General features: G+C 41.1%; 1 protein-coding gene across 3 annotated transcripts in view; it reads left to right on the top strand.

Moving 5' to 3' along the window:
* Positions 1-25,252, top strand: part of LOC122873896 (E3 ubiquitin-protein ligase SMURF2-like) — a 67,258-nt gene that overhangs the window by 32,761 nt on the left and 9,245 nt on the right. The window contains exons 4-12 of one of the 3 annotated variants that reach the window (XM_044191207.1): positions 5,769-5,902; positions 9,096-9,161; positions 9,688-9,772; positions 10,240-10,323; positions 11,936-12,147; positions 14,632-14,716; positions 16,227-16,385; positions 17,584-17,640; positions 24,607-24,820. In XM_044191207.1, the coding sequence (XP_044047142.1) occupies positions 5,769-5,902; positions 9,096-9,161; positions 9,688-9,772; positions 10,240-10,323; positions 11,936-12,147; positions 14,632-14,716; positions 16,227-16,385; positions 17,584-17,640; positions 24,607-24,820 (1,096 nt within the window). The remainder of the gene's footprint in view (positions 1-5,768; positions 5,903-9,095; positions 9,162-9,687; positions 9,773-10,239; positions 10,324-11,935; positions 12,148-14,631; positions 14,717-16,226; positions 16,386-17,583; positions 17,641-24,606; positions 24,821-25,252) is intronic. The other 2 variants (XM_044191208.1, XM_044191209.1) reach the window with 2 other exon arrangements.

Here is a 25,252-nt window from a genome sequence, read left to right as displayed (position 1 = left end):
TAAGTCAACAGGACCTTGATGCAGTGTGACATGTTGCTGTATGCCATTAATGTCTCATTAAAAAACAAATGCAGTGAGTGTGTGTGGATTTATGTATGAAGTCATGCACCACCTGAAACTTGAAACAGTACAGAAAGCATTGTTGTCACAGAAATGCGGCCTAATGGTTTTGCTCTCTAGTATGTCTCTGTGTGGAACTGCTATGACATGTTTCAGTAATGTATATCGAGTCACCTCTTTACTGTGTGCAGAAACACCCATCCGTAAAGCTTTTGAGCTGTTTTACATGTGAACAAAACATCTTGTAGAGTGAGATTTTAGATATTCCACATCTCAGGCCCCACTAAGACATATGCATATTTTTGGAGGGGGAAACACAACTCATACTGATATGAATTCCTTCTTTCTCAAATAACAGATTCTTCCTATTTTGGGTATTAGAAGATGGGGTTTGCTAAATAGTTTTGTACTCCTGAACAATGTCCTCTGTGAATTGGATTGAACTGGCTTGCTCACTTTCACTGAGCCAAATGTGGATTTACAAAGGCAAACACACATTTAGAATGCTACTTTATTTTAGTAATCTCTTTCTGGGTTAGCCACATATCAGCCTTTGTGACCCAGATTTATTTTTTTCTATCAAGAAAGCTCCCCTTTCACTTTCTGTCAGTCTCATGTAAATGCAAGTCATTGGTATTTCAAACTAAACCTATGAATAATGTAATGGTCATAGAAACCAAAAGGAATGCAGGATGGAAAAGTTTCTCGTATTTGCTTTTCACAATGCTGAGAAAAGTTACAACAACATGTGGTCATTATATTGTCCATTGACCTCAAGCTATGGACTACAAAAAGACTAGAACAGGATGACCATTACACTCCACAAGTGCCCCTATAAAACTATGTACTTGACTTGAGGTCTGTGTTGACAGGCCGTTACAAGGAGTGATCACCCCAAAGGACCCACTGGTGACCAAACTTATGTAGTGGTGAGAGATGGAGGGAAACAGTGGTAGAAGAAGGAATGAGGGAAAAGGAAGCCTGATATAGAGTTGGAAATTTGCTGTAATGAGAAAGAGAGCCGTGAAGGGAACATTAGGCGAAAGGGGTGCACAAGAGGGTGAATAGTTATAAGATGAAAGTATGTATGACAATGGGTATCTTGGCATACTGCCACTCTAAACAGATAAATTATGAAAATATAATAAAGTTACATTTAATCATTTAGAAAATAGTAGCAGCATTTTTCACAATTTCCTGGCATTTTATAAACCAAACAATCTATTATTCAATAAAATAATAGGTAGGTTAATCGATAATGAAAATAATTGTTAGTTGCAGCCCTAATTATAATTAAGCCCCTTTGTTGAAGAAGAACATATGTTTCTGAATTTAAGAGTCCATGCATATGTGCCTTTATCATTTCCCTATAACAGAGACATCTTGCCTTTCCGGACACACTTTCATTTTCAAACACACAATTGTTTCGCAATGCTTCTTGTGCCCTGTCAACATCGACCGCAGATTCCCTCTTTCTTTTACATAATTCACTACCTTCTTCTTGATCTCCACCCTCTCAGAGAGTGGGTTTCCCACTGCTGACCCCTGGCCTCTTCCTCTGGTTCAGGAAATGGCTAACATGCCACAGAAAGCAGATGGGAGTGTGGGCTTGGCAGATTGCCAGCTTGCCACACCCCCATCTCCAGCTTTAGGAGGTGGGGTCTTTTTCCACATGACACTGATACTGCCAGGGGCCTCGATGCCCTAGATTTTTATATATATATATATATATATAATCTCCTGTAGAAATTATATAGTTGTTTTTTTTTTTTTTTTTTTTTTTGTTTTTTTACTACAGTTGATGCTCTGTAATTCATATTGGTATCCTGTGCAAAAATGTGTAAGGACACATAGACCCAGCCGACTTTTTGAAAACATTTTGTAAATGTTGAAAGTTCATGAATTCATAGTAGTATGTAGGTCTGGTTTTGGCAAGTTGGCTCCTCATGCTTGGCCTCCAATTTCCAAGCTTTCTAGTATAACTTTTCACATTACTTTGGTTAGAGGGTCAGATTTACTCTCTGCTCCATCTGCCTTGACTCTATATTAAATGCTGTTCATGTTGTGCTGTGCATACCATATCCCCCCATGAGAGCCTGTGCTACCTTATCAGTCTTCACACATACTACCTGAGCAAAATTTGGCTTGTCCCTAGTAATAAAATGTTGAACATACCAGTGGCACTAGCACTGCTACAGTCAGTTACTTTCCCTATGGCCATCTATATAAAAAATGCATTTGCAGTAGTTGACAAGTTGACTCTCTTCATCACAACCTACCTATCAGCATTGGAGGTCTGTATGACACACATACCCATCCACAGTATAATCAAAAAGTGAGTAATTCCAGACATTGATGGATAGTGGTTTAACCTGGGGAAGATTCTTCTCTGCTTCATTCCTGTCTGCAGTGAGTTGGCACAGTAAAAACACTGAGACTGGAGAGTTGTTTGCTCTATGCCTGGAAAGGTGCATGGTTTTGGTTGTATATTCAGTGTTTTGTCTTTCTCAGTCTTGGACTGACAGCAAAGTTCAACCACCTTCAAGAAGCACCAGAACTTATTGTACTTTGTAAGTGATATTATTGCTTAAATATTCACAATTTTCCATTATGAGAGACACGAAAAGTCTGTGGAAGCATATGTCCAAAAGTGGAAGGTGGAAGTGAAATAGGGTGCTTGGTTCAATGTAACAGCAAAGTAGCAATCAGTTTTGATGGAATCAAGGAAGAATGCTTTGGCATCAACTCAATTTACATAAATCAGATAAAGGTACGTGATATGGAGCTGTAGAATCTGCACCCTGATTTATTTTTGTCTTTTATAGATGTTAACAACTGAAGGCTGTCCAACATTAATATGAAATATATCCAATCTGGAAAGAAATCTTGTGTACAGTGTGTACTGTTCCTTGGCAAGAAAAAGTTTGGGAAGTCCTGCATGTCTGGATTTAGTATGTCCTGGAAAGCTAATCTGGATTTGACCCAAGAAATTTTTTCCCCTCCTCTGCTGTTGTCTGTAGGATTAGGAATGCTAATCCTTATTTTTGTTGTGGCCGTAACCACCTAATGAAGTGTGTGTGTCTGTGTGTGAGAGAATGTTTCTGTGTTGTCTCTGTGCTTGACCACCAGCGTTTAGTAGTTAATCATAATCATTAATCAAGAAAACCAAGCCTAGAAATGTTTTGAATGTTTGTGCATCTCTGGACTCTGCAGACAGCAGTCCTGTTCAGAAACGTGGTCCAGTGTGTCCTTTTTGTCTGGGCAAAGCAAATTAATTAAGTTACCACACCAAGTTATACTGTGGCCTTGAGTTTGTATTTTGCCAACATCCATCTGTAGAAGACAGGGAGTCACAGTCAATTCAGTCTGTAGTTATATTCTATCTGCTCCAGTTATTAATCAATGCTGAGAGTTTACTCTCATTTCAGCAGTCCCCCCCCCCAATATTTCCTAAGACTGTTTTTAGCAGTTGTGAGTGAGGAAATAGCATATTTTTTTCAACCTGTTCTCTTATCCTCAGACACTCAGTCATTGTCTCGTCGGCTATTTCACTTCTCTTTTTTTGCTCTTAGATGTAGATGGTGCTTTGCACAACACACCTCTGCATCACATTGACCTGTTAATCTCACAGCCACAGTGTGTGAGGGGAAGAGCATGAGATTGAATTTAGAACACTATAATGTCCTCAGGGAGGCAATCTGAGTTGCACCACAGCACACAAATGCAGGGAACCAAATTGAAACATGACAGTACAATGCTTAGCACATCTGTTGTTCTAAGATTAGAACAATGTCCTAATCAAGGATGAGCTTGGTCAAAATTGGTCTCATTAAATTATTATTATTATTTCGCATGTCATCTTTTGAGTAAAAAATCTTCAAAGTTGTCGTAACTAGTGAAATATTCTGTATAATCCCACTGTCATATTATGGTGTGAGAGAAGCCTTTTACAAGATAGAGGGTTCGGAACAGCTTTCCTCCAGTGGTTTCTAGTCTCTTAAGTATCTACTTGGTGCATACGGTTTTAATTAACTCACCTTTATTGGAGAAGAAAATTTAAACTTTCATTGCAAAAAACTGTATGTTCTTTCATCGATTTGTCATCTAATAGTGTTAAAGGGCTAGAATTAGATCATAATCAACATGCACAACAAAGCCTAGACTCATCAGCATCTGCTAAGTGAGAAAAAGTGAAAGTGCCAAGATGCTAACCTCTGCTACTGCATCCTGATCAGATTTAATGATAGTAACTAGAGACTGAATCACCGGCCACTTAAAAAGATCCACAACCCACACAGGTTGTAGTTTGATTTCAGTGCAACAAAAACGTCTGTGATTTGGCTTACATACCAAACCTATATGTTTTGATGTGTTTAGTAGGGAAACCCCACACCTCGCTACACAGCATAATATAGAGCTTGGTATCAGTGCTTGCAGCTAGGCTGTAATTATGTGTGTGTGTCAGTGAATGTGTGATTATGCATTTGAATGTTGAACTCTGTGTGTTTACTGTGGGAGCTGTCTGGGTTTCAGACAGTGGTGGAGCACATCACAGGGACTTCCTCTGTTCTTCAACCACGACTAGACTAGCCTCAGCTGCGCTAAATCTGCACAAACACTCAACCACTCAACCAGCTAATCTGCCTCATTACACAGTCTGAAAGTCTACACCGCAAACACGGTGTGCATTGTTTTCATGCTGTCAGGGAGAAGTAGTTCGAAGAGATGCAAAATGGAAGTTTCAGTTTTTACCAGCTGCGACAGCTTGGCTGGTATTGATTTCACCTTGTGAGTGTGTGTGTGTGTGTTTGTCATCATGGCAAAATGTGGTCCTGGAGACACCTACTGTACCAAGAACTACAAAAGAAGCGGTTTTGAGTACTTTGGCAGGTTTTTTATATGTCTGTCTTTTCTGTGGACAGATTTTGTCAATGCGATAGCATTACAACCGTGCAAGATGCAGTCACAAAACTTTACAGGTGTGTAGTTGAGCTCAAAACGAAGGCCGAGTTTAAAGATGGGTGTGGTCCAAGCAAGGGTGCTGGAAGAAGGGGGTAGGAATAGGGAAGGGGCCATTGGCATCCCCACTTTTTGCCCCTGGCCCACATTTGTTTTAAATTGCGGAATTTGCTTTGGCCACATATGGCTTTAGCATACAGTGATCCTGCGCAATCTAGATAACATTCAACCTTTATTATAACAACTAAAAACAGCAACATCATACATCTTACATAGTCTACACATACTAACATAGTATATTGCACAAACATCCATTGAGAACGACCATTAGATCCTTAATAAAAAATATTATTTCAGTTCACCTGTTGTGCCAAACTCACTTCTCTCATGTCATGTGTTCCATTGCACCATACACACAGATTTGGCGTCGCGGCTGGTGTGATCCCATCACAAGATGGTCTCTAATTTTGGCTCTTTGTCTTTTTAGTCAGTGTATTTGTTAATGGTTTGGAAAATATATGTGTGCATATGTGTGCTGTACCTTTTTATGATTTCATTTAATTTCTGTCTTTCAATCATTCAGCCTACTCTGTTCTTTGAGCTTTGAGCTCCCCTGCATTGTGCACACAGACATACACCATGTCTCATTGGACCCTTTCTATAGGCCTGCATATTGTCAGGATTACAAACTATTCCTCTTTTCTGTCTTATTGACCTGTTCTCTTTTGCTCCCTCTCTTCCACTGTCAGATACATTGGAAAGGCAGACTCAATCACCATCAGTGTATGGAACCACAAGAAGATCCACAAAAAGCAGGGCGCAGGATTCCTGGGCTGTGTTCGCCTCCTGTCCAACGCCATCAACAGACTGAAAGACACTGGCTGTAAGTACCGGTTTGAGTTCATGTGTGCATACTCTGTGTCTTTGAACACTCACTGAAAACAGGTCACTGGTGTCTGGTCTCTTCATGCTTCCTCTGCATGCTTACTATGGCCTTTACCCTAAGGTGCCAGTCCAGCTTGTTAGTGAAGGGTTATAGGAAGGATCCAGGAAATACAGAATGAATAAATTAATAACTACACAGCAGTTGGGTGAGCCGTGTTAACCTCTCTTCACACATGTATGCACACACATCCTGCATTCAGTATACTTAGTCAGACAGATAAATGTGTGGACCAGACCTAGTGTCTCAAACAACAGACACAAACTTCATGTCAGGGAACCTTGCCTGTGCATCTGTTTTATTTGGCTGTTGCAGTTTGATAGCAGCTAGCGTGCTGCTACATTTTGTAGCTCTTTCAACAGTGCCACTGTCCCATCCACAGCTCACAGCCCGCTGCTGCTTCTGTGCCAGCTATTCATTGCCATAAGATTTATGGGCACAATACACCGGCAACTCCTGTAGGACACACATATCAGAAATATTGCCTGCTGTAGACATCTGGCACCTGGGACTAAATCAATAGCCGCAATTAATTTTACAGCAATGCGACTTTCTGTCAAGGAAACGAATAGATTTTATTCTTAGAAGCATAGTCCTGCTGATATACCTATTGTCACAAGATACAAAAAGAGGAAGTAGAATGCAGTTTTGGGATAGTTGTGTGATAAGTTGGTCCCAGGCTTATGTGGGTAATATACGAAGGAACAGCAATGATTTTGCACAGACACATACATTCTCAAATGGTTAGTTTTTCATCTGCATGGCTTCAGACTGCTGTCTCTGCTTGTGCCCTTTGATTTCCATCTTATTTTCTCTGTGAAGTCCACATTGCTACATGCTTGTTAGCTCTGTCTGCCTTGTTGGCAGTACCAGTCAGTTGATAGTGACACACATACACATAGCTGTAGTACATACTGTCAGATTAACATTCCTTCCACTCATTGTCTTCCTTTCCCTCAATCCATCTTTCTGAACTGTCTTAAACACAGACAGTCAGGCATGTATTAGAACCACCACACTGAGTTTCACCCCCCCCTTCCTTATCTCTATTCATCCATTCAACTACACAGTCATGCCCTGCAACCTCTTTAGGAGTTGTCTGTCTGAATATAATTGCCATTTGTTGGATGCTTTTTTTAATCCAAACTACATAGTTGAATATTTCCTTGAATGGAGGTAATTGTAGTTTGGTTGGCTCAGATGTAACAGCCTCTTACGCCAACTCCAAACTGTCAAGTTAAATACTTCACATAAGAGTTCAGTATAGGTTCCATCAACGTTTATGTTTTCTCCTAAATGGCATTCTTGGCTCATAAAGTTCACCCCCTAATCCACCAGAAACCACAACAGCCTCAGTGTTGCCACAAAAGGCAGCTTGACAGCCATGGAAGCCTGGTGCCATACTTTTACCCCACTGAGTGCCAAAGGACTTACACTCATATTTACCCACAATTTCCAGAAATAGACAGTATAGGCTCCAGTTAGGCTCCAGACCAGCCACTTACTGTACAGCCAACATGACAGAAATGATACTGTATTGCGGTCACAGGAAGTGGACAGGGAGACTTGATCATGATCTATGACAAGACACATTATCCCTTTGTCCTTGTCCTGTGTGCTGCAGAAACATGAACAGTGCCCATTCTGTGGTCTGACCAAGATGCACGCACACACACAAACATAAAAACAGACACACGCACACACAAAAAGACTTTACTGGAATTGCTTTGGTTCCTAGAAGTCATATTCATATACATAGCTCACTTTGTCATCCAAGGCAAATACAAACTCACACAAAACTGTTTCACTCCTGCGCACACACACACACACACACACACACACACACACACACACACACACTCTTGCAAACCAAAAGGGGATCCGGCACGATTGTCTAGTTTACTAGAATTCTGTCTGGCTCTACACTGAGCTCCGGTAGCATCGCAGACACAAACCTCAAGTCCTCTGCCCCACTTCTGAACCCACAAACTCATTAACACACACACCACCAGTTTTTCAAAATGACTTGACTGACTACACATGTTAGTCTGCCTCACTTTGAACCCTGTTGTTTATTTGTGTTTAGTATTTATAGTGTTGATGTAATGGCAAATTATATTTACTGATTTGCTGATTGGGATACTGCTGATACTACGGTTTTTACATATGCATACAGACATATACACCACATGGAGAGACAGATGTGCTAAATTAACCGATAACTAAAACACAGTCAGCTAATGTGGGTCTACATGCACATATTAACACACATTTATGTAGTTTGTTTATTGTAACACACAGTTCTCCTAGCTCTGAGGAATTGAATGGTGCGGTGAGAATAGAAAAATCTGCTTACTATTCCAGCCATGTAAGGCTTAGACCATCCCTGTTAAGTCTAGACACGTATCTGGAACAGATGCGCACACACACACACTTCTTGAAACAAGCTATAGGGTTGTTTAGGTCTGCTTAGTCTATACATACAGACACACCATTTTATGTGCATGCAAAATCATACAGACAAACTAAAGACATGGCAAATCCAGTCTGACATTGGTTTTAGTATTGGCTCATGAACTGGGGCATCTCTTTATCTCCCTTTCTGTCACTCACTCTCTGTCTGCCTCTTCTGCATATTGCCCTTGCTTCCCTCACAGGTGTTTCTTCTGCAGAGTAGACTGTTGTATTTTTAACATTTTGTGGCCCTGTGTGTTTGTGTAAAAGAACATCGTGAATGAATTGACGTATTTTCAAAAAATAAAATGTGTCAGATTGACAATAGTGATGTCTTTAACAAAATAATGTTTCCAAAGGCTTTCCAACACTGGTCATCAACGGAGGATAAAAATGATCACTGTAATAACTTTCCAGGGTTGTAACATCCTCTCTCATTGTATTATAAATCCACCGTGCATGGGTGTATTACTCAATCCAGCCTTCCTGAATAGTGTTTCTTCGTTTCATTGAGGCAACACGCCCACACCAACGCAGCCCTCTGCATTTATGTTTTCAGTCTGAACGCCCAGTTACCCAACGTGAAATGCAACAAGTTTTACATTGGCTTAGTACCTGGATGTGTTCATGGTTGTAAATGGGGGTAGAACCTGAATCAATAGATGTGTCTTGTTTGCAGATCAGAGACTAGACCTGAATAAGCTGGGCCCCAATGACAATGATACTGTGAGAGGACAAATAGTCGGTAAGAAACACAAACACATACACACACAATTTCAGTTGCATATTGTATGTCACAATAGAAAATGAAAATTCAACCTCAATCATTAATCATTCTCATTCAAAACAATATTTAACAACAATATTTAATAACAATAATAAACAACTAGAGACAACACTGGATGTCTGGATGTCTCAGTGCATTATATTATTTAAACACTAGAAAACACAAATAGACCCTGACTGCATTCTCTGTCTCAATACTCTGACTCAGTTCATTACCTAACCACAGTGGATTTTTTTGTTTTTTCTCTGGCTTTGTAATACAAAAACAGAGGAATATATTTTATAGCTGTTACATACCAAAAAAGTGTTTATTTTTCTTATTTTTGCTTTCCTTTGCATTAATGCGAGAGGAGAAAAGGAAACAGGAAAAATATGAAGAAGACAAAAATGTTTAGAAAGCATTAGTGGAACTGGAATCCACATACCATAGGGACTTTATACAAAATAATGAATGTACTAAATATTAGTCTTTGTTAACTGTGTAGTAAGTCTTCAATCCAGAGATCGCATTGGGACAGGAGGGCCGGTGGTGGACTGCAGTCGCCTTTTCGACAATGACTTACCCGATGGGTCAGTATTATCACAGGTTTTTCTTAAAAAATTAGCTATCCTTTTAGTCCACAACCATAAGTTTGCTTTTGCTTTAAGTATTTATTTTTCTGGAGCTATTTTGATTGAGCTCTGTCAGACACAAATTATATCAGTGAAGTAATCTATAGTTTGGAGGTGTGCATAGGGGCAGGTGGCTAGTTTCTCTGTGATTTTCTGTTTATTTGAAAAATTAGGTATATTTAACATCTGTAAACAGTAGTTGAACTTTATGCCCATTGGTGATTCTCTTTTTTTCATGTTATTTATAAATTGAAGGATACATTGTTGACAGCGTTGTTAGCTGTCTGAATGAGCATGTTCTTAGAGGTGTCAAAAGCGGACAAAAGTGTTTTGTTTGTTTTTTTTTTTTTCATTTTTGATATTGCTTTATAACAAGTATGATGCTTTTTTTCCTCACTTGTTTGTCCTAATCTGTCACAAATCAGCTGGGAAGAGAGGAGGACAGCTTCTGGAAGGATACAGTACCTGAACCACATCACACGTACCACGCAATGGGAGAGACCTACCAGGTACATCTGCACACACACTGCATACATCCTCAACTATGACTTCAAGTAATGTATAATATTATAAAAGTGAGCCATGTTAAAATGGGAGCTTTCCCATGGCCCAAATCATACCATCCTTAATCCTTCTACTGCCTACCTTATGAACAGCATCATGCCGATATAATGCACAACAAACTTGACCTTTTACAAAAAAGCACGGAGGGTATTTAAGTGGTTATACTTTTCCCCGCTTCCTTTTTCAGAAAAAAAACTTCCACTCAGCCCCACTCACAACACAACAATAACAGTCTCTCGGTAATGAGTGAATTGCTGTCAGTTTCCTTAGCCTCTCACCCCCACTGCAACACACTCACACTCTCACACATACACCTAAATAAACTAGCCAGCCAGTCGGGCAGCCTGGTTTTACTTGGCCCCTGTTCCTGCAGGAACAACTGTCGCCTTCCTACTTGGCCCATATCAGTGGAGCCGTTAGGGGAGTAAGCAAACAAATAGCAACCCCCACCGCCTCACCCATTCTTTATACACATCTTTAGTGGCCCCAGGCAGCATAGCAGAAGGAGGTAGGACGGACAGCAAGTCGTGAAGAAAAGGTAAAAGGGTAGGGCATCGAGGGAGGCGGAAATGGTGAAGTTGAGGAAGAAGATGAGCAGGTAGGGACTGTGTAGGAGGAAGAAATGATACAGGAGAAGTAGTGAAGCGTTAAGAGAGGAAATGGAGAAAGAGGAAAAGTGTGTTACATATTAAATGACCAAGTACAAAACAGGAATAGTGTTAGTGTAAAATTGTCTGTCACTCTCCAGACCCAGTTTTGTTTATTTTCTTAAACAGATGGTTGTGGATGGTAACTAGTTGTTGTTACTACTCTCACAATTCTTCACTGGCCCTTGTCACTGCTCCTGATTAACGACAAATGTAATATGGTTGTTGATCTATTAGGGAAAGGACACATTGGAGGCATGGAGGAGAAAATGGCTCATAGACTGGAAAGAAGAGTGGTATAACATGAAGGAAGGACCAGGGAAAGTGGAGGGAGAGGTGGGATATAAGTGAGGGGGGGGTAGAAAGAGGAAATGAGAGGGAGGAAGAGTGTGTGGAGGGGGGAGGAGGTTGGTTGACAGACATGGGTCCAAGGTTTTAGATAGCCAAGGCGTCAGTAACTCCGGACAGCTAGACAGTGGTCAGACATGCTACACACACATCTACACACACACACACACATACACAGATACAGTAAGTGCCAGTAAGCCAGCCTGTCTCTGTTATAACTATAACCATGAAATCCATTTTTCTTCTTGAGGACTGATGACACAAGCTGTTTTCCAATAATTACACTATACTTGTGTGTATGTCTAGACATCACAAGAACAAATAAACCGCCTACACCTATGACCTAACCCACAGCACACCTATAACACACAGTAACGCACCTCTTTGCACCCTCCACACCCTGCAAATAGAGAAAAACATGGTACACAGTTTCATACATTCACCAAAACCGAAAGTCAACCACTTATCATTTAACACACTCAGATTACACTCAGAAGAACACACACAGAGAAGACCATAGCCTGCATATACCTGAACAAGCACCCTCTCTGCTCTTTCTCAGGCCAGCATCAGAGTACTCTAGCCCATCAGGGCGTCCGCTGAGCTGCGTGGTGGACGAGAACACGCCAGTGATGACACCTGTTAATGGGGCTGAGGCCAGCGTCCCACCGGGCGAACAGCGAATCCAGGAGAGACGGGTTCGATCGCAGCGGCATCGTAACTACATGAGTCGAACACACCTGCATACACCGCCTGACCTGCCTGAGGGTTATGGTGAGAGAAAAAACAGCACGCACACACACACACACACACACGCACATACACACTCCCTTCGCTAACTGATTACCGTTTAAGACTGCAATCTGGTAAAGTAGGAAAATAGTGATACAGTCTTAATAAATTGTTGTAATTTGTATCTATCCTCCTCATTTGAAGCAGTGAAGACACCATGGTAAGAAAGCAGTGTTTATGATGTCACATGACATTGTCCGGTTATGATTATGCGATTACAAAGCTGATCAAATCCCTTGACTAAACTGTGCAGTTTTTTTTGTGGAATGTTTTGTAGTGTGTTGGCTGGCTGACAGTCCTGAAGTTTCAGAAGCATGTCAGTAGTTTATCTTTTGAACACTAAATATGTTTGTAAAAAAAAAAAAAAAAAATTTCAAAAAGCGCAACAGAATTGGACTGTCACAAGAATGGGAGCCACAGGAGGAAGAAGCAGCCGGGGTGGGCGATGGCTGTGTCACTGCCAGAATGCTTCTTTAGTGCTTCTTCTGTTTTTTTGCTTTCCCTTTTAGTTTTTAACACAGGCTTAGTTACTATCTAATTTTTGGGCTGTTACCTTGGAAAGGAATGCTGCCGAAGACCAAATTGAATGTTGTGTAAACTCAGTATCAATAAGGTCACCTGAAAATGTATTTACACCCCTGACTGACCCCAGTCTGATGTTTTCAACAAATGCTGGTAACGTTTGACAGAGCTCAGCCTTGTCACTTGTGTTTCATTTAATTTGTTCTTGCAAAGATTACCAGCGCTTTATCAGGGCTGATGTTTACATATTGTTATTATAAGATGTTTCAGTGCAACTATAGTGCAAAGGTACCTCCTGCTGGTGGTCAAGGTGTCTAGTCAGGGAGTGGTTTACACCTGGGACACCAGGTGAATGCTTTTAACTAGCTAATACATTAGAAAGTCAGCCGTAGTCATATTTAATTGCATAGTTACCTGTGTTACTGATATCATAAAGTCCCAACCCACAAAAATACAAGATATGCATATCAAAGACATGGTGAGCTGCTCCTTGGGCTGTATCTTGTTTGTAGCCTGGAGGCAGTGATACATTGAGCATTTTTTTCTTTTTATGATGAGAATAAAGTTTAAATGCTGTTTTGTATCCTTTTTTTGTTCTCTTTCTGTCTTCCTGCTCTGTGCTTGGGCTCACTCACACTTTCTCTACTAAACCCCCCCCACAGCACCACATTATGACAACTGCAATCAACACTTGCTATGTGTTAATATTCCGTCTCTCCTCTCCTCTACTGTTTGCAAACACTTTCCAGTGTTGGAATGTTTTGGCTTTTCAGACTGATAATCCCACAGCGAAGAGAAGGAGGGAAAGCAGGGTATTCATAGCTTGATGTTTAGCTCAAGCTATTTGCTATTTTTTTTTAAGTCTGTAATTCTTCTGGCCTTACTTACGGCATCCAAACATCAGAACGTTTTTTCAGAAAAAGTGTACTTTTCACAGTCAGCCACAGTGCACCCCACAATACCCACAGAGTCTGTAAAATAAATTATTATTTTAAGTGTGGTGCTGTATGCCAGTGATTTAGAATGGCAGTGTTGGACCTGTGCCCCCTTTTAAATGTCCTGCTGTGTCCACTGAGGCTGGCCAAGGTCGGACAAAGTGAGTCACTGATGCCCAACAGCTAGCAAGCTTTCTTTCTCAGCTGAACCCTCTGAACCAGTGGCTGGGTGTGGTGAGAGAGCGTGAGAGAGAATGAGAGAGAGGGGGAGTGTGTGAGGGGAAAAAGAGAGGAGGAGAGGTGGGTAGGAAATGAGTTGTGCCAGTAGGAAGTTGGGGGGGTAAGTGATGGATTAGCGGGTGAATATGCACACATGAACAATCCTGCCCATGCAGAACACACACTTTGTGCCAACATTCACACACTCACTCTCCATTCATCCATGAGCTGGATGGAACCAAAGATCCAACAAGCCAATGATGAACTATTATCCTCTGATTTCTTTTTGGTGTCCTCGGTTCCTTTATTCGTTTGCAGTATATTATGTTAGTGGGTTTGGAATAAGTGGCAGCATTTTTCTTTCCATTTCCTTTAGTTTTAGAGATTAATAGGAAAGGATGACTTTCAGAGCACACCCCAACCTTTAAGAGAAAACAAGGCAACTAGAATGCATCGAGGAACACTTTGCAAGGAAAGACATTCATGGAAGTCTTTGAGAAATTTCCCTCACATTTTATTCTCCCCATGCTCTTGGGATAGGCCTACTGGAGAGGATCTAATTGATTACATTGGCGCACACCTTAAGAAACTCTTGTCCCTGCTGTTTGCCTGTCACATCAATTATAAACAGACTTCCCCTTCTCCAAAATACACAAACTCCATTTCCATGCTTGTACCCACCAGGACTAGACTACAGAACAACAGTCCCAGCAACAGTTCTAATCTTGTTTCAGTGCTGTTTTTGACTTTTTGACATACTAATTCCAATCAATTTTCTCTCTGTTTTTAGAACAAAGAACGACTCAGCAGGGGCAGGTGTACTTCCTCCACACACAGACTGGAGTCAGCACCTGGCATGACCCCCGGGTGCCCAGGTAACTCCTTTGTGTTCATATTTTTCCGTCTTTATAGTCCAGATTTGTATCTATTTGTAAAGCGGTTCTTTTGATACATTGAGAGCTATTAATATGAGCATAATTATCTCAGCAACACATTGTCTTTAAACACATGATAAATGCACTCCAGTGCTTGACAGCCTGTATTGTTTTCATCCTAATATAAAACCTGACATATATTCCCAAAACTGACTTGACTGTGCTGGATCAAACCTAATTTCTCACTTAATTGCTCAGGGTTGTGTTTGAAAACAGTCTTATTAGTCAAGTTGCATGCTCATGTCAGGGTCAGCCAAACTAATGACCCCTGAGTCCGCTGTAGAGTTGGAAGAACATTTTTGGACAGATGTTGAGCTGAACACACTGCAGGCCAGTGGTTCTGCATTCAATCAAATGCAGAACCAACTCTCAATAGCCCGCTAGTTAATTCACCAGAGATTGCAGGCAGTGCTATTGCGTTACATTTTTGGACATGTCTCGGTGTAGCTGCAGCTCAGCGATGAAGTACATGCATTTAACATCCAACTCACAGCAGCAACCTCTGGGTTTGGTCATTTTGGACAGAGTTGCTAAAATGACCCAGTATGTTGTGATGAGTGCAGCAAGGCATGTGCTTTGTCCCCGAGTGATGTTTCCTCACTTCACACAAGGACAAAGTACTCACACACACATACACACACATAGACACAAGCACAAGTCCTCCTTAGGCTACGCCGTTGTCCCAGATCAGGGCTTAGGTTTCTACTGACAGGAATGTCAGTTTACAGGACAGAAGAAGAATCAAGAAATTAGAGCAACTACTTGGTGATGTTAATGTTGATACTCTTGGGTCTGTTGAGAGCTCTACTCCTGAGTTCTGATTGGCTGAGTCGTGTAAACATGTTGTAAAGGTAATGTAAACGTTAATGCCAACCCATATTTCATCACTTATACCAGTACCATTACCATCACTACATTTGCTATTGAATGGATAACCTTTATTTACAGTAATTCAATTATTCTTCATTAAAAATAAAATATTTTTTGAACAGATTTATTGTAGTTGTGTGTTTAAAAGCAGTTACCTACTTATCACTGCTACTTAACCATTGAACTAGCATCATACTGAATGACAGTTGTAAAAATGTAAAGCCACAGTAGAGCAGGGCCTCTTGTTTAATTTTGCTCTTCAGAAAAATCAGAACTCCACAAAAGGCAAGTGACTTAAGCAACTCTTTTGGAAATCAGCACCCAAGGAGTTTGTTAAGCAAGTTAATTATGTAATTACTCTATTATCCGTGTTAGGAGGAAATTCTTCCATCTGAGGCCAATCAATTGTATGGTAGTACATCATACTTCTAAAATACTTAAACTAGTCAAAGTGTGATAATCAATGCTGTTTGGTCAGCAGGCCTGTTTGTTTTATGCTGTATGTGATGTATGTTTTTATAGTTCATAGTTTATTTTAGAATTACATTTAAATTGTACTATCATTGTTTTTTTTGTTCAGGGACCTAAGCAATGTGAACTGTGAGGAGCTGGGCCCACTGCCACCAGGCTGGGAGATCAGAAACACAGCCACTGGCCGCGTCTACTTTGTCGACCACAACAATCGAACAACACAGTTCACAGACCCGCGGCTATCTGCCAACCTGCATCTAGTACTTAAGTGAGTGTATCAATCATTGATGTGTTCGAGCCCCCAGAACAGGATATTCAAGGACATTACCTTGGCTGTGGTTTAGATTTGTGTTACCAAGGACATATAAAATTGTGCTCCCCGGTATTTGTATTTTTATACATAAAAGCAAAAGTGTACACACAACTCGTAAACTCTTCCAAAACAGAACTGCGCCGCCCCCCCCCCCCAACCGTGAATACTCAAACTAGTGGTAACAAAAACACAGACATAAACAATAGTTGCAGTGACACAACACCAACCAAAGTATTATGACACTATGAGCCATTTACTCATGAAAAATACCAGATGTAAATAAAGGCAAATTAACTGGAAAAGAAAATTCCTCATGTAAACACAACTAATCATCTGATGCTTAAAACCAGTTTCAGACTGTCACATGGTGGTGTTCATGTACATATTATGCCCATGTGATGCATCTTTTATATGTTAAGGCTTTTAAAACAAGTCCAGTATTGTGTCTCTACTCACTGCTGACGCACAACTGTACTGCTGGTCCTGGTTTAGTCTCAGAACTATTTTCTGCTGAGGACTGTTAGCAGCTTAGTGATTTTAAAAGTAGCTTCACACTCACTCTGTCCATCCTGGAAATGGACATGATGACTCCTATCTGGGGATGCTGGAAAAACCTGAAAAGAAGGAAAAACTGTTTGGGAACCTGTGATACACACTACAGCCACGAATCCGCCAGCAATGTATATGTCTGCTGGCTGATGGCTGTCTTGGCTTAATTCATCTCACCTTATATTTTTGTTCTCCTCTTCTTGTCCTTTCCCCTATTATCTGCCTGTCTTGTCTCTCTGTCAATGGTCTTTCTCACTGATGCTGCTATCTTTTCATCCATTTCCTCTCTATATTTGTCCATTTTTTGGACTTTATCACTGTACACTTTATATCTCCTTCCTCTGCTTATTTTCTGTGCAATTGTCTCTCTTTTTTAATCTACCTTAATTCTGTTTCTTTGTGTCCTCTTACTTGTCTCCTCTGTATTGCTCTTTTTCTGTTTGTCCTGTCTGTCCTGTCTCGCTGTTCCTTTTTTAAATCCCGTCCCCTGTTGTTTTCAATGCTCCAATCCTCCTCTCTGTCATTCATATTCTGTTTTATGCCCTTTTCGCCCTCTTTGTCTTTCTCTGTCTTTTCCTCCCTTCTCCCCTCCTATTTTCTCAAGCAGCCCAAGTCCAAATGGTTCCCGTGTGGCCATGGACAGCCAAAACACTAACCTCAGGTAACCCACAAATACACACACACACACACACACAGTCATGTTTCCATAACTTTCAGGGACATTACATTGGCTTACATTCATTGTCTGAAGACTTACCCTAACCATAACCACTACTTGCCTAAACCTTACCCTAAACCTAGCCTTACCCTAACCTTGAACCAAGTCTTCACCCTGCAATTTAATGATTTATGTTATGAGGGCTGTCAGTCCATCTTTCAGTGTGTTTGTGCTGTCTGTCGGCAGTCTACCTCCACCTAAAATCAACTCGTAGGCAGCTAAGCCAGCAGAGAGGCCTGTCGAAGCCGCTGACCCCACTTGGGAAAATAATTCTAAACACGTGTTAGCACAACAGCTGTTAGCTTAGCACCTATCTCCTCCTATCCTTGCTGAACACACATGGGTTAGATACTTGAGCAGCGTGTTGGCTCTTCAGCTGAGTAATTTAGAGAAAATGACAACTAGCTAAGTCGTGATATTCGTGTGGCAGGAACCTGTTAGTTACATGAATCACTGATATGATCAAATGAAATCTAGGACCGTTCTTCAGGTATTTTGGCTGTCAGGGAGCTCCCTGTACTTTCCGCCTTCTAGTGTGTGAGGCAGGAATCATTTGAACAAGAGGAACATAGAGCGATGTGGAGATTTTTCCCCTTTGCTTTTTTAGTGCAAATTCTTAGTCCTAACCGATTTCAATAACAGCGGCTGGCACGATAGACATGTTTGGGAAATCAACATCTGGTCATTTGGTCAAATAGTATCCATATGTGTCAGCCTCTGGTTGTGAGTTGAAGCTCAGCTATGTAACCCAGTAAGCATCATTAACTGCTTGTCTGACTCCTTATTAGGAGAGATTTGAGGGAGTCCAGACAAAGTTTTAGAACTTTGAAAAGGTCAAAATTAACAAGCTCTAATTTTGAATGCAGCTTTCCGTGATGCACGCTGATTAATGAAAACAAAATTAAAACACCCTCTATGTACAGTTCGTGTCACAGCAGATTTTTATTCTGGCTTTAAGACTATACACTAAATCAACTGTATTTCAAAGAGTGCAAAAGTAGAACTTGACATAGGGTCAAGAAATAATTTTGCTAATTATTTTATCTTAAGAGGTTTAAAATGTATAAATTCTCAGCTTTGGCTCTGAAACACAAAATTTTATTGGGCGTGCTAAATGGTCTCAACAACACAGACTTAATGTTGGATTGTTTACTGGGTGAGAGGCTGAACTCTTAACACCCTGAGTGACTGACAGCAGGCCCACAAACAAAAACAGCAGCAAACAGAAATACAGAGGCTACATGGGGAGATGCATGGAGGAAACAACAAATGTGTGTACATGTACAGTATATATAAACTGATTGACAATTTCTTGGAAGTGTTAACATTGTTATACCTTCTCTTCAGGTCTACTAAAGCCTCTGTTATATAGAGAGAAATCAGTACAACTAGTCAAACCACTGCCATACTCTTCTTTTTCTACCTTTTCTTTTCTCCTCTTTCCTACTGTGCTTGTTCATTTCTTTTTATCCTCTCATCTCCACACCTCTGCCTCTCTTGTCATCTCCTCTGTCCTCACTCATTCTCTCTCCTCTGCCCCCCGCCCTTTGCTGTGCTCCAAAACTGTTAAAGTTATCAGCCTCTCTGCTGGCTCAGTGTCAAGACATCTGTCTTTTATCAACGCCAGGATTTAAGAATTTTTCACCCAACATCCACATAGGTCCGCCACACGCAAATGCACAGACAACCACCATGACCCTGCTATAATGCAGCACTGCATTGACCTGTTTCCATATAGGGATATTGAAGGTGGTGGTTGTAGGGAGGTTGCATGTCAGGACCAGCTGAGTGCATAGCCCCTTTTATACAGCCTGGAATGTTACGCCGTTATTCCACCTTGCCGTTCTGTATAAAACGTGCAAACACAGAATGGCAAAAGCACCGCAACACCCAACATTATTATTGTTTAGAAAGCAATGTCGCTGCCACGTATGTTATACGTCACACAAGACGCTGACGCTGTTGTTACACGTCACACCTCTTTTGCGTTGTTTGGTTCAGTGTGAAAAAACAAAGCCGGCGTCATGACAGTTCTTCTTTATGGCAGTAATGCAGGATCTCTGTTTAAAAAGGGCTTGTGTTACCTCATGCTTGTGTGTAGGACTTAAGCAAAAATGCATCTTTTGTTTTTCTTGAGATATCTACAGAGTTGCATAGATAGTGTTTTGATTTTGTTCAGTGGAAAGGGGTTGTACAGAAAAGTATGCATACTGTAGAGAGAGGGAGTGCAGGGGGACATTTCGCTGTTGTGCCTCTGTTTCCCTTGTACCACTGGAATATGTTTTCATTATTGTTGGGGTGCATCTTTCTCTCTTAATATTCTTGTTCTTTTTTCCTGGCAGACTGACACAAAATTAAATAAAAATAATAAAATATAGCAGTTGGCAATGGAGCAAACAGAAATGGTCAGTCAAACTAATTTAACAGCTACAGGGGAGAGAGACTTGCTTTGGTTAAGTCAGGAGAGAGAATGAAAAAAGAAATGTGTTGACTTGAAATAAAAAGCTACTGCAAGCCGCGCTGTCAGCCTCGACCTGAAAAAACACTGATCGCAGTAACAATAAAATAATGAAAGTCTGTTTCTATCAGAGGAAACTGTTTGATGCTGACTTGCCAGACATGATGGTTGACCGAGCTTTGGAGTTACATCTAAGTGTCCCTGGTGTTTTGTCAATACAGTATTGCAGTGTCACTACCTCCTAGTATTTGTTCAAATCAGGCAAAAACTGAATTTAAAAAATGTAATCAATTTAAAGTTTCCCTAGCTTCACTTTAACCATAGGTAGTGTTTTTAATGATAGCTATGAAACCTGTCAAGTTTATGGGCTTGACTACAGCAGTTTCAGTTTCATTAAAAAAAAAAAAAATCACTTATTAAACTTGCAGACATTGTTGTGCTGTTGTTGCTTGAAATACAAATGAAATGTTATAAAGCCTTTAAGGATTTTTTTTCCTCATTGTCCCGCTAACAAAAACTGTACTCAATTTTGTCACCTAGAACTTAAAAATTGTTGATTATGTATCTCTTAACCCATTTTGTTCTTTAGCGGTGTATACCCCCGGTCTGTGGAAACTGTTTGTGTTTTGTCTGCAAGATTAGATGGCGTGGAACAGATTTGACATTACAACATTGTGAGTCTGCAATTTGCACCTCAGTCTACTGATCCTCCAGGACACATCTGGGTTTAAATATGACTCAGACAGTGCTGTTGCCCTCGACCTTAGGCTGATGAAGGCCTTGAATTGTCAGACAGTCAGACACTGCTACATTTCTGTGGTCTGCCACACTGTCTCTCACATACTTGGCTTCCTTCCTTGAACCTGCTCATAGTATATTTCTGAAAGATTACATCAGTGTTTGCTGATGTTGTTGTTGCATGTTGTTTGCTTAGTTGCTGCTCGATTTAGGTTCAGTGGGCATCAGCAGGTATTTTTGCAATTTGGTACATTATGTGTGTGTGTGGTGTATTTAACTTGTGAAAGATAAATATAAATGCAAATGATTGGTTTAGCAATAAATCCCACATACAGTGTATGTGTATATTAAGTCACATGTAAAAAGTCAAAAGTACAGTAGGTACAGGTAGGTGTCAAATACTATATGTATATGTACTACAAACACACATACATACGTACGGTTGGTTGGTTCTACTGTACTTTTCAAACCTCACATGTGACTTGATGGTACAGTAAATGCCAGTCGTCTAAACTGTATATACAGCAGGATAAATATGTCTGTATGTGGTGCATTAAAGGGCTGTCTCTATAGGAGTGAACAGGAGAGTACATGGCCTTGGTCTGGCTAGTTGAAAGCTTAAACGCATACAAAAAAATTTTGATTTTCGTTCTAGGTTTGTAACTTTGCCATATTTTATCAAATTTTTATATTTTTAATGGGAAAGTGTGCCTACAAGTCATATCAAAGCGCAAAGCTGATTTTACAGTGGATTGTTTTCTCTAAGGGCTTTCATTCCTTTTTCTCAGAAAGTGTCATCAAGTGCAACATATTTTTGTCAGTAGGTAGTCTCATCATTGCAGTCTGTCTGCTGTTGGTTTCCTGTACTTCCTGTATTTTTGAAACTGGTATAAGTGTGCAGATGTGGTTGCTTAGTAGGTGGGAAGAATGTTAGAGATCTCACATTTACTGGCAAAGCACACACACACACATCGTCTAAGTAAATAATTCCGTTCACACATGCACACACTTTGACGACACTTTCTGTAGAGTCGGCTGCAGTGTTTGGCCGACCTCTCTGTTCTCTCCTGCTTTTTAGGCAAGTGTAAAAGAGCAGGGCACCAGCTGATACTCAGACCAGATCGACTCATAAAGGGCCCTTTGATTCTCTGGGCTGGGTGGGGGGCAGAGTGGGTGTGTTGGGGTGGCTGGTGTGGCTTTGACACCACTACACCTACTCAACACTAATTTCAGCACACCTGTGCCAGCTATCGTGGGGGGAAAAAAAGCAAGTACACTTTCTCTTACACAAACACGCAGCCTTGTGCATGCACTCTCTCACCTAACACACACCCAGTCTGCCTCCCTGCAAACACAGAAAGAGGATGGAAGCCTATCATGACTCTGCAGGTTCAGGTGCAGGTGACCCAGTTCTGGCAAATGTTCACTCCTTCATTTCTTGACTTCTCCAGTTTCTTTTCCTCCCGCTCCTTCCACCTTGGAATAACAGTAATAAAGTCCTCTGGCTTTTATATTGAATTTGAGAGTTTATATTTCTCCCCAATCATTGTATTTCACCCAAGCTGTCACAGCAATAGGAACCATTTCTCTCTTTTGGCTCAGGCAGATTTTCAGCTTTGCTGTGCTTGTATTTTCTATATTTACCATCAAATATGCAGAGCTCGTCCCATTTGGAAACCAGAGATGCTGAACTATGTCGAAACGTATTTTTAATTACACTGTGTCCTCAGAAGGAAAAAAAAAGTGCGCTGAAATTACGCTTTATTATATGGTTCTTGAGCCTTCTAGCCAAAAGCAACTCATTCCATTTTGTTTTAAGGCCATCTTTTCTTCCCCTCCTCCTTCCTAAAGTGGTTTTCAGGACTGCTCCACTGCAGTCTTACCCTTTCTTTGACATGCTTGGAGCCCCTGCGCCTGCCAATAAAATAAATAGTAGCGGACTTGATTATACAGGGATAGACTGGCGAAACACTGCACCCGTTTAGTTTGGAAAGCCCGAATAGATGAGGCCTTTTTCAAACCACTGAACCAGAGAACCCAAGTGTGCAACGAGTGTCTGAATAAGTGAGTGGCTATGTGCTGCTAACTTAGAAGGTCACTCCTTCCTTTTTATATACCAATTCAGGCCTCTTGGTGTGGCGCCTTTGTTTGGCCAACAGCAGCCTCGACACTCCACTCCCAGCGGAGGACAGTAGCTTCTTTTAAAGAAGTCCTCTGCTGGCTCAGCGTCTCTTCACAGGAAAAATGAGGGCTGCTGTCCAGTTGAAGGGAGAGATGGATTATGTTTTTAAGAGGCCCACCCAGGCATCCCACCACCAACACCACAATGGGGGCTGGAGGAGGGCTGAACTAGAGCATTGACTACGGCTCACCTTTGTCAAGATTGTATTTTATATTTGTCTCATCTTTTTTAGAATATACAGGCCCTGAATGGCAAGAGAGCAAAGGGGGATAAAGGTCAGGAGTTAAGTTCCTCGAGTTAAGTTCCTCAGTCCACTGTGCAACAGGCATGCTTCTCTGCTGACACCCTTTCCCACTCTTAACCTTGTTGTCCTGAAATTTCAAAATTATAAAGGTTGCATTTTGGTCAGGCAAACATGAACTCAGAGCAGTGGCTTGAATCTACATTGATCAGAATGTCATTTGCAGCTAAGAGAAAGGCATCTTCGGTGCTTGTGCTTGTCGATGAAAACAAGACTGGAAGTATACAGAAATGTTGGTGTTTTATTTTCCCTCCACCTCATAGTATGAGGAAGGGTGGCAGCTCCAGTGGTTGGATGATGGCAGTTCCAGTTGTGGTTGGTAGTGCGCAGGGGTACCTACTGGGAAACGACTTTGGCTGTCAGCTTCTTTATGCTTGAGACAGGAAGTAATGATATCTTGAGATGGAAAGGAGTTGAAGACACAGAGACACAGCTGTAGTAATGATTTAGGGGGAATTAAAATGATAAAGTTGGAGAAGTTGTGGACTTGTGAAATGTGTGATGGAGGAGGGCAAAGAGAGCACATCAGCTTATCTGTTCAGCTGAGCTAGCCAGAGGCGCCACCTACTCTTACACCACTCTCCTTTTGTATATTTCTTCCCCTCTCTCTTTCTTTTAGTCTGTGTGGATCTCTTTCTCTGCTTACCCCACTTATCTCCCCCTCTCGGTCTTTCCTGGTGGTGATATTTACCAAATGTCTGGTCAAAGGCTCAGCCTGTCCACAGATCAGGATCACATTTACGCAGGGCTTAAGGCTCTGTTTAGTGCTCTTTGCTTTGAGAGGTGAGAGGAGGGTGAGGGCTAGAGAGGGAATTTCTTACAAAACTCCCTAGTTCAGCGGTTAGAGGATATTTGAGATGGAGGGGCTGGGGAATTCCCTACAGGACATACAGTAACCCTCTTTCTTCTATCTTTGTATAAATCTGTTGCCTTCACTGGAGTCAAAGCAGTGCACAACACAAATTACAATATCCCAATGACCATATGACAGTAAACAGCTGTAATACATCAAATGGAAATTGGATGGAAGAGCAGCTCAGGACAAACTGTTTTAATACTGCTGTTTAAGTGAATGGTGAATTATACTGACATATGACTCTTCTCCTCTGTCTTTTCCCTTCTGCCCTTCTTTCTTGTCACTTATCTGCCCATTCACACCCTGTTGATCTCAATCCATCCCTCCTTGACTGCTCATCTTTCTCCTCCCCTTCAACCACATTATCCCTCCAGTCATCCGCCTCAGACGAAGGACCAGGGTGGTCCTGGGGTCCCTCAGCAAGTTTTGTCACCAGCTCAGTTGCCCGAAGAGGCAGAGTGCCTGACAGTGCCCAAATACAAAAGAGACCTGGTGCAGAAGCTGAAGATCCTGCGGCAGGAACTTTCTCAGCAACAACCCCAGGCCGGCCACTGCCGCATCGAGGTCTGCCGTGAGGAGATATTTGAGGTTAAAAAAATTTTTTTAAACTACACACCTGAATAGAGTATGACCCTTTCACACACACATGCGCACACACACAAAGATCATGTAAACAGTGCACTTGTAGTTCTTGAGAAAAGTCATGCTACCTAGAAAACTGCAAGGGGAACACAAACACTATATTTTTTTTATGTTTATAGGTTGTGAACCATCATTATCCAGAAACTTTATTTGTCTGAAATGTTCCACTTCAGGAGTGCACGTTTAGCTAAAAAAAAATAGTCTTGATACTCAAACACAACACCCTAAACAAACATTTCTGATGTGCTTTAAACCATAAAAGGAAACATTTGGTTGACTGTTGAATCTTAGTACAGCTGCAAACACATGCACATAAATTAATACATAACACAGTATTTACCATGAATTTGTATAATGTGTTCGTAAAATTCATCATCT

The sequence above is a fragment of the Siniperca chuatsi genome, linkage group LG3, assembly GCF_020085105.1.
Source record: "Siniperca chuatsi isolate FFG_IHB_CAS linkage group LG3, ASM2008510v1, whole genome shotgun sequence".
NCBI lineage: Eukaryota > Metazoa > Chordata > Actinopteri > Centrarchiformes > Sinipercidae > Siniperca > Siniperca chuatsi.
The sequence above is the reverse complement of the archived record's forward strand: the minus strand, read 5'-3'. Positions and strand labels throughout refer to the sequence as shown.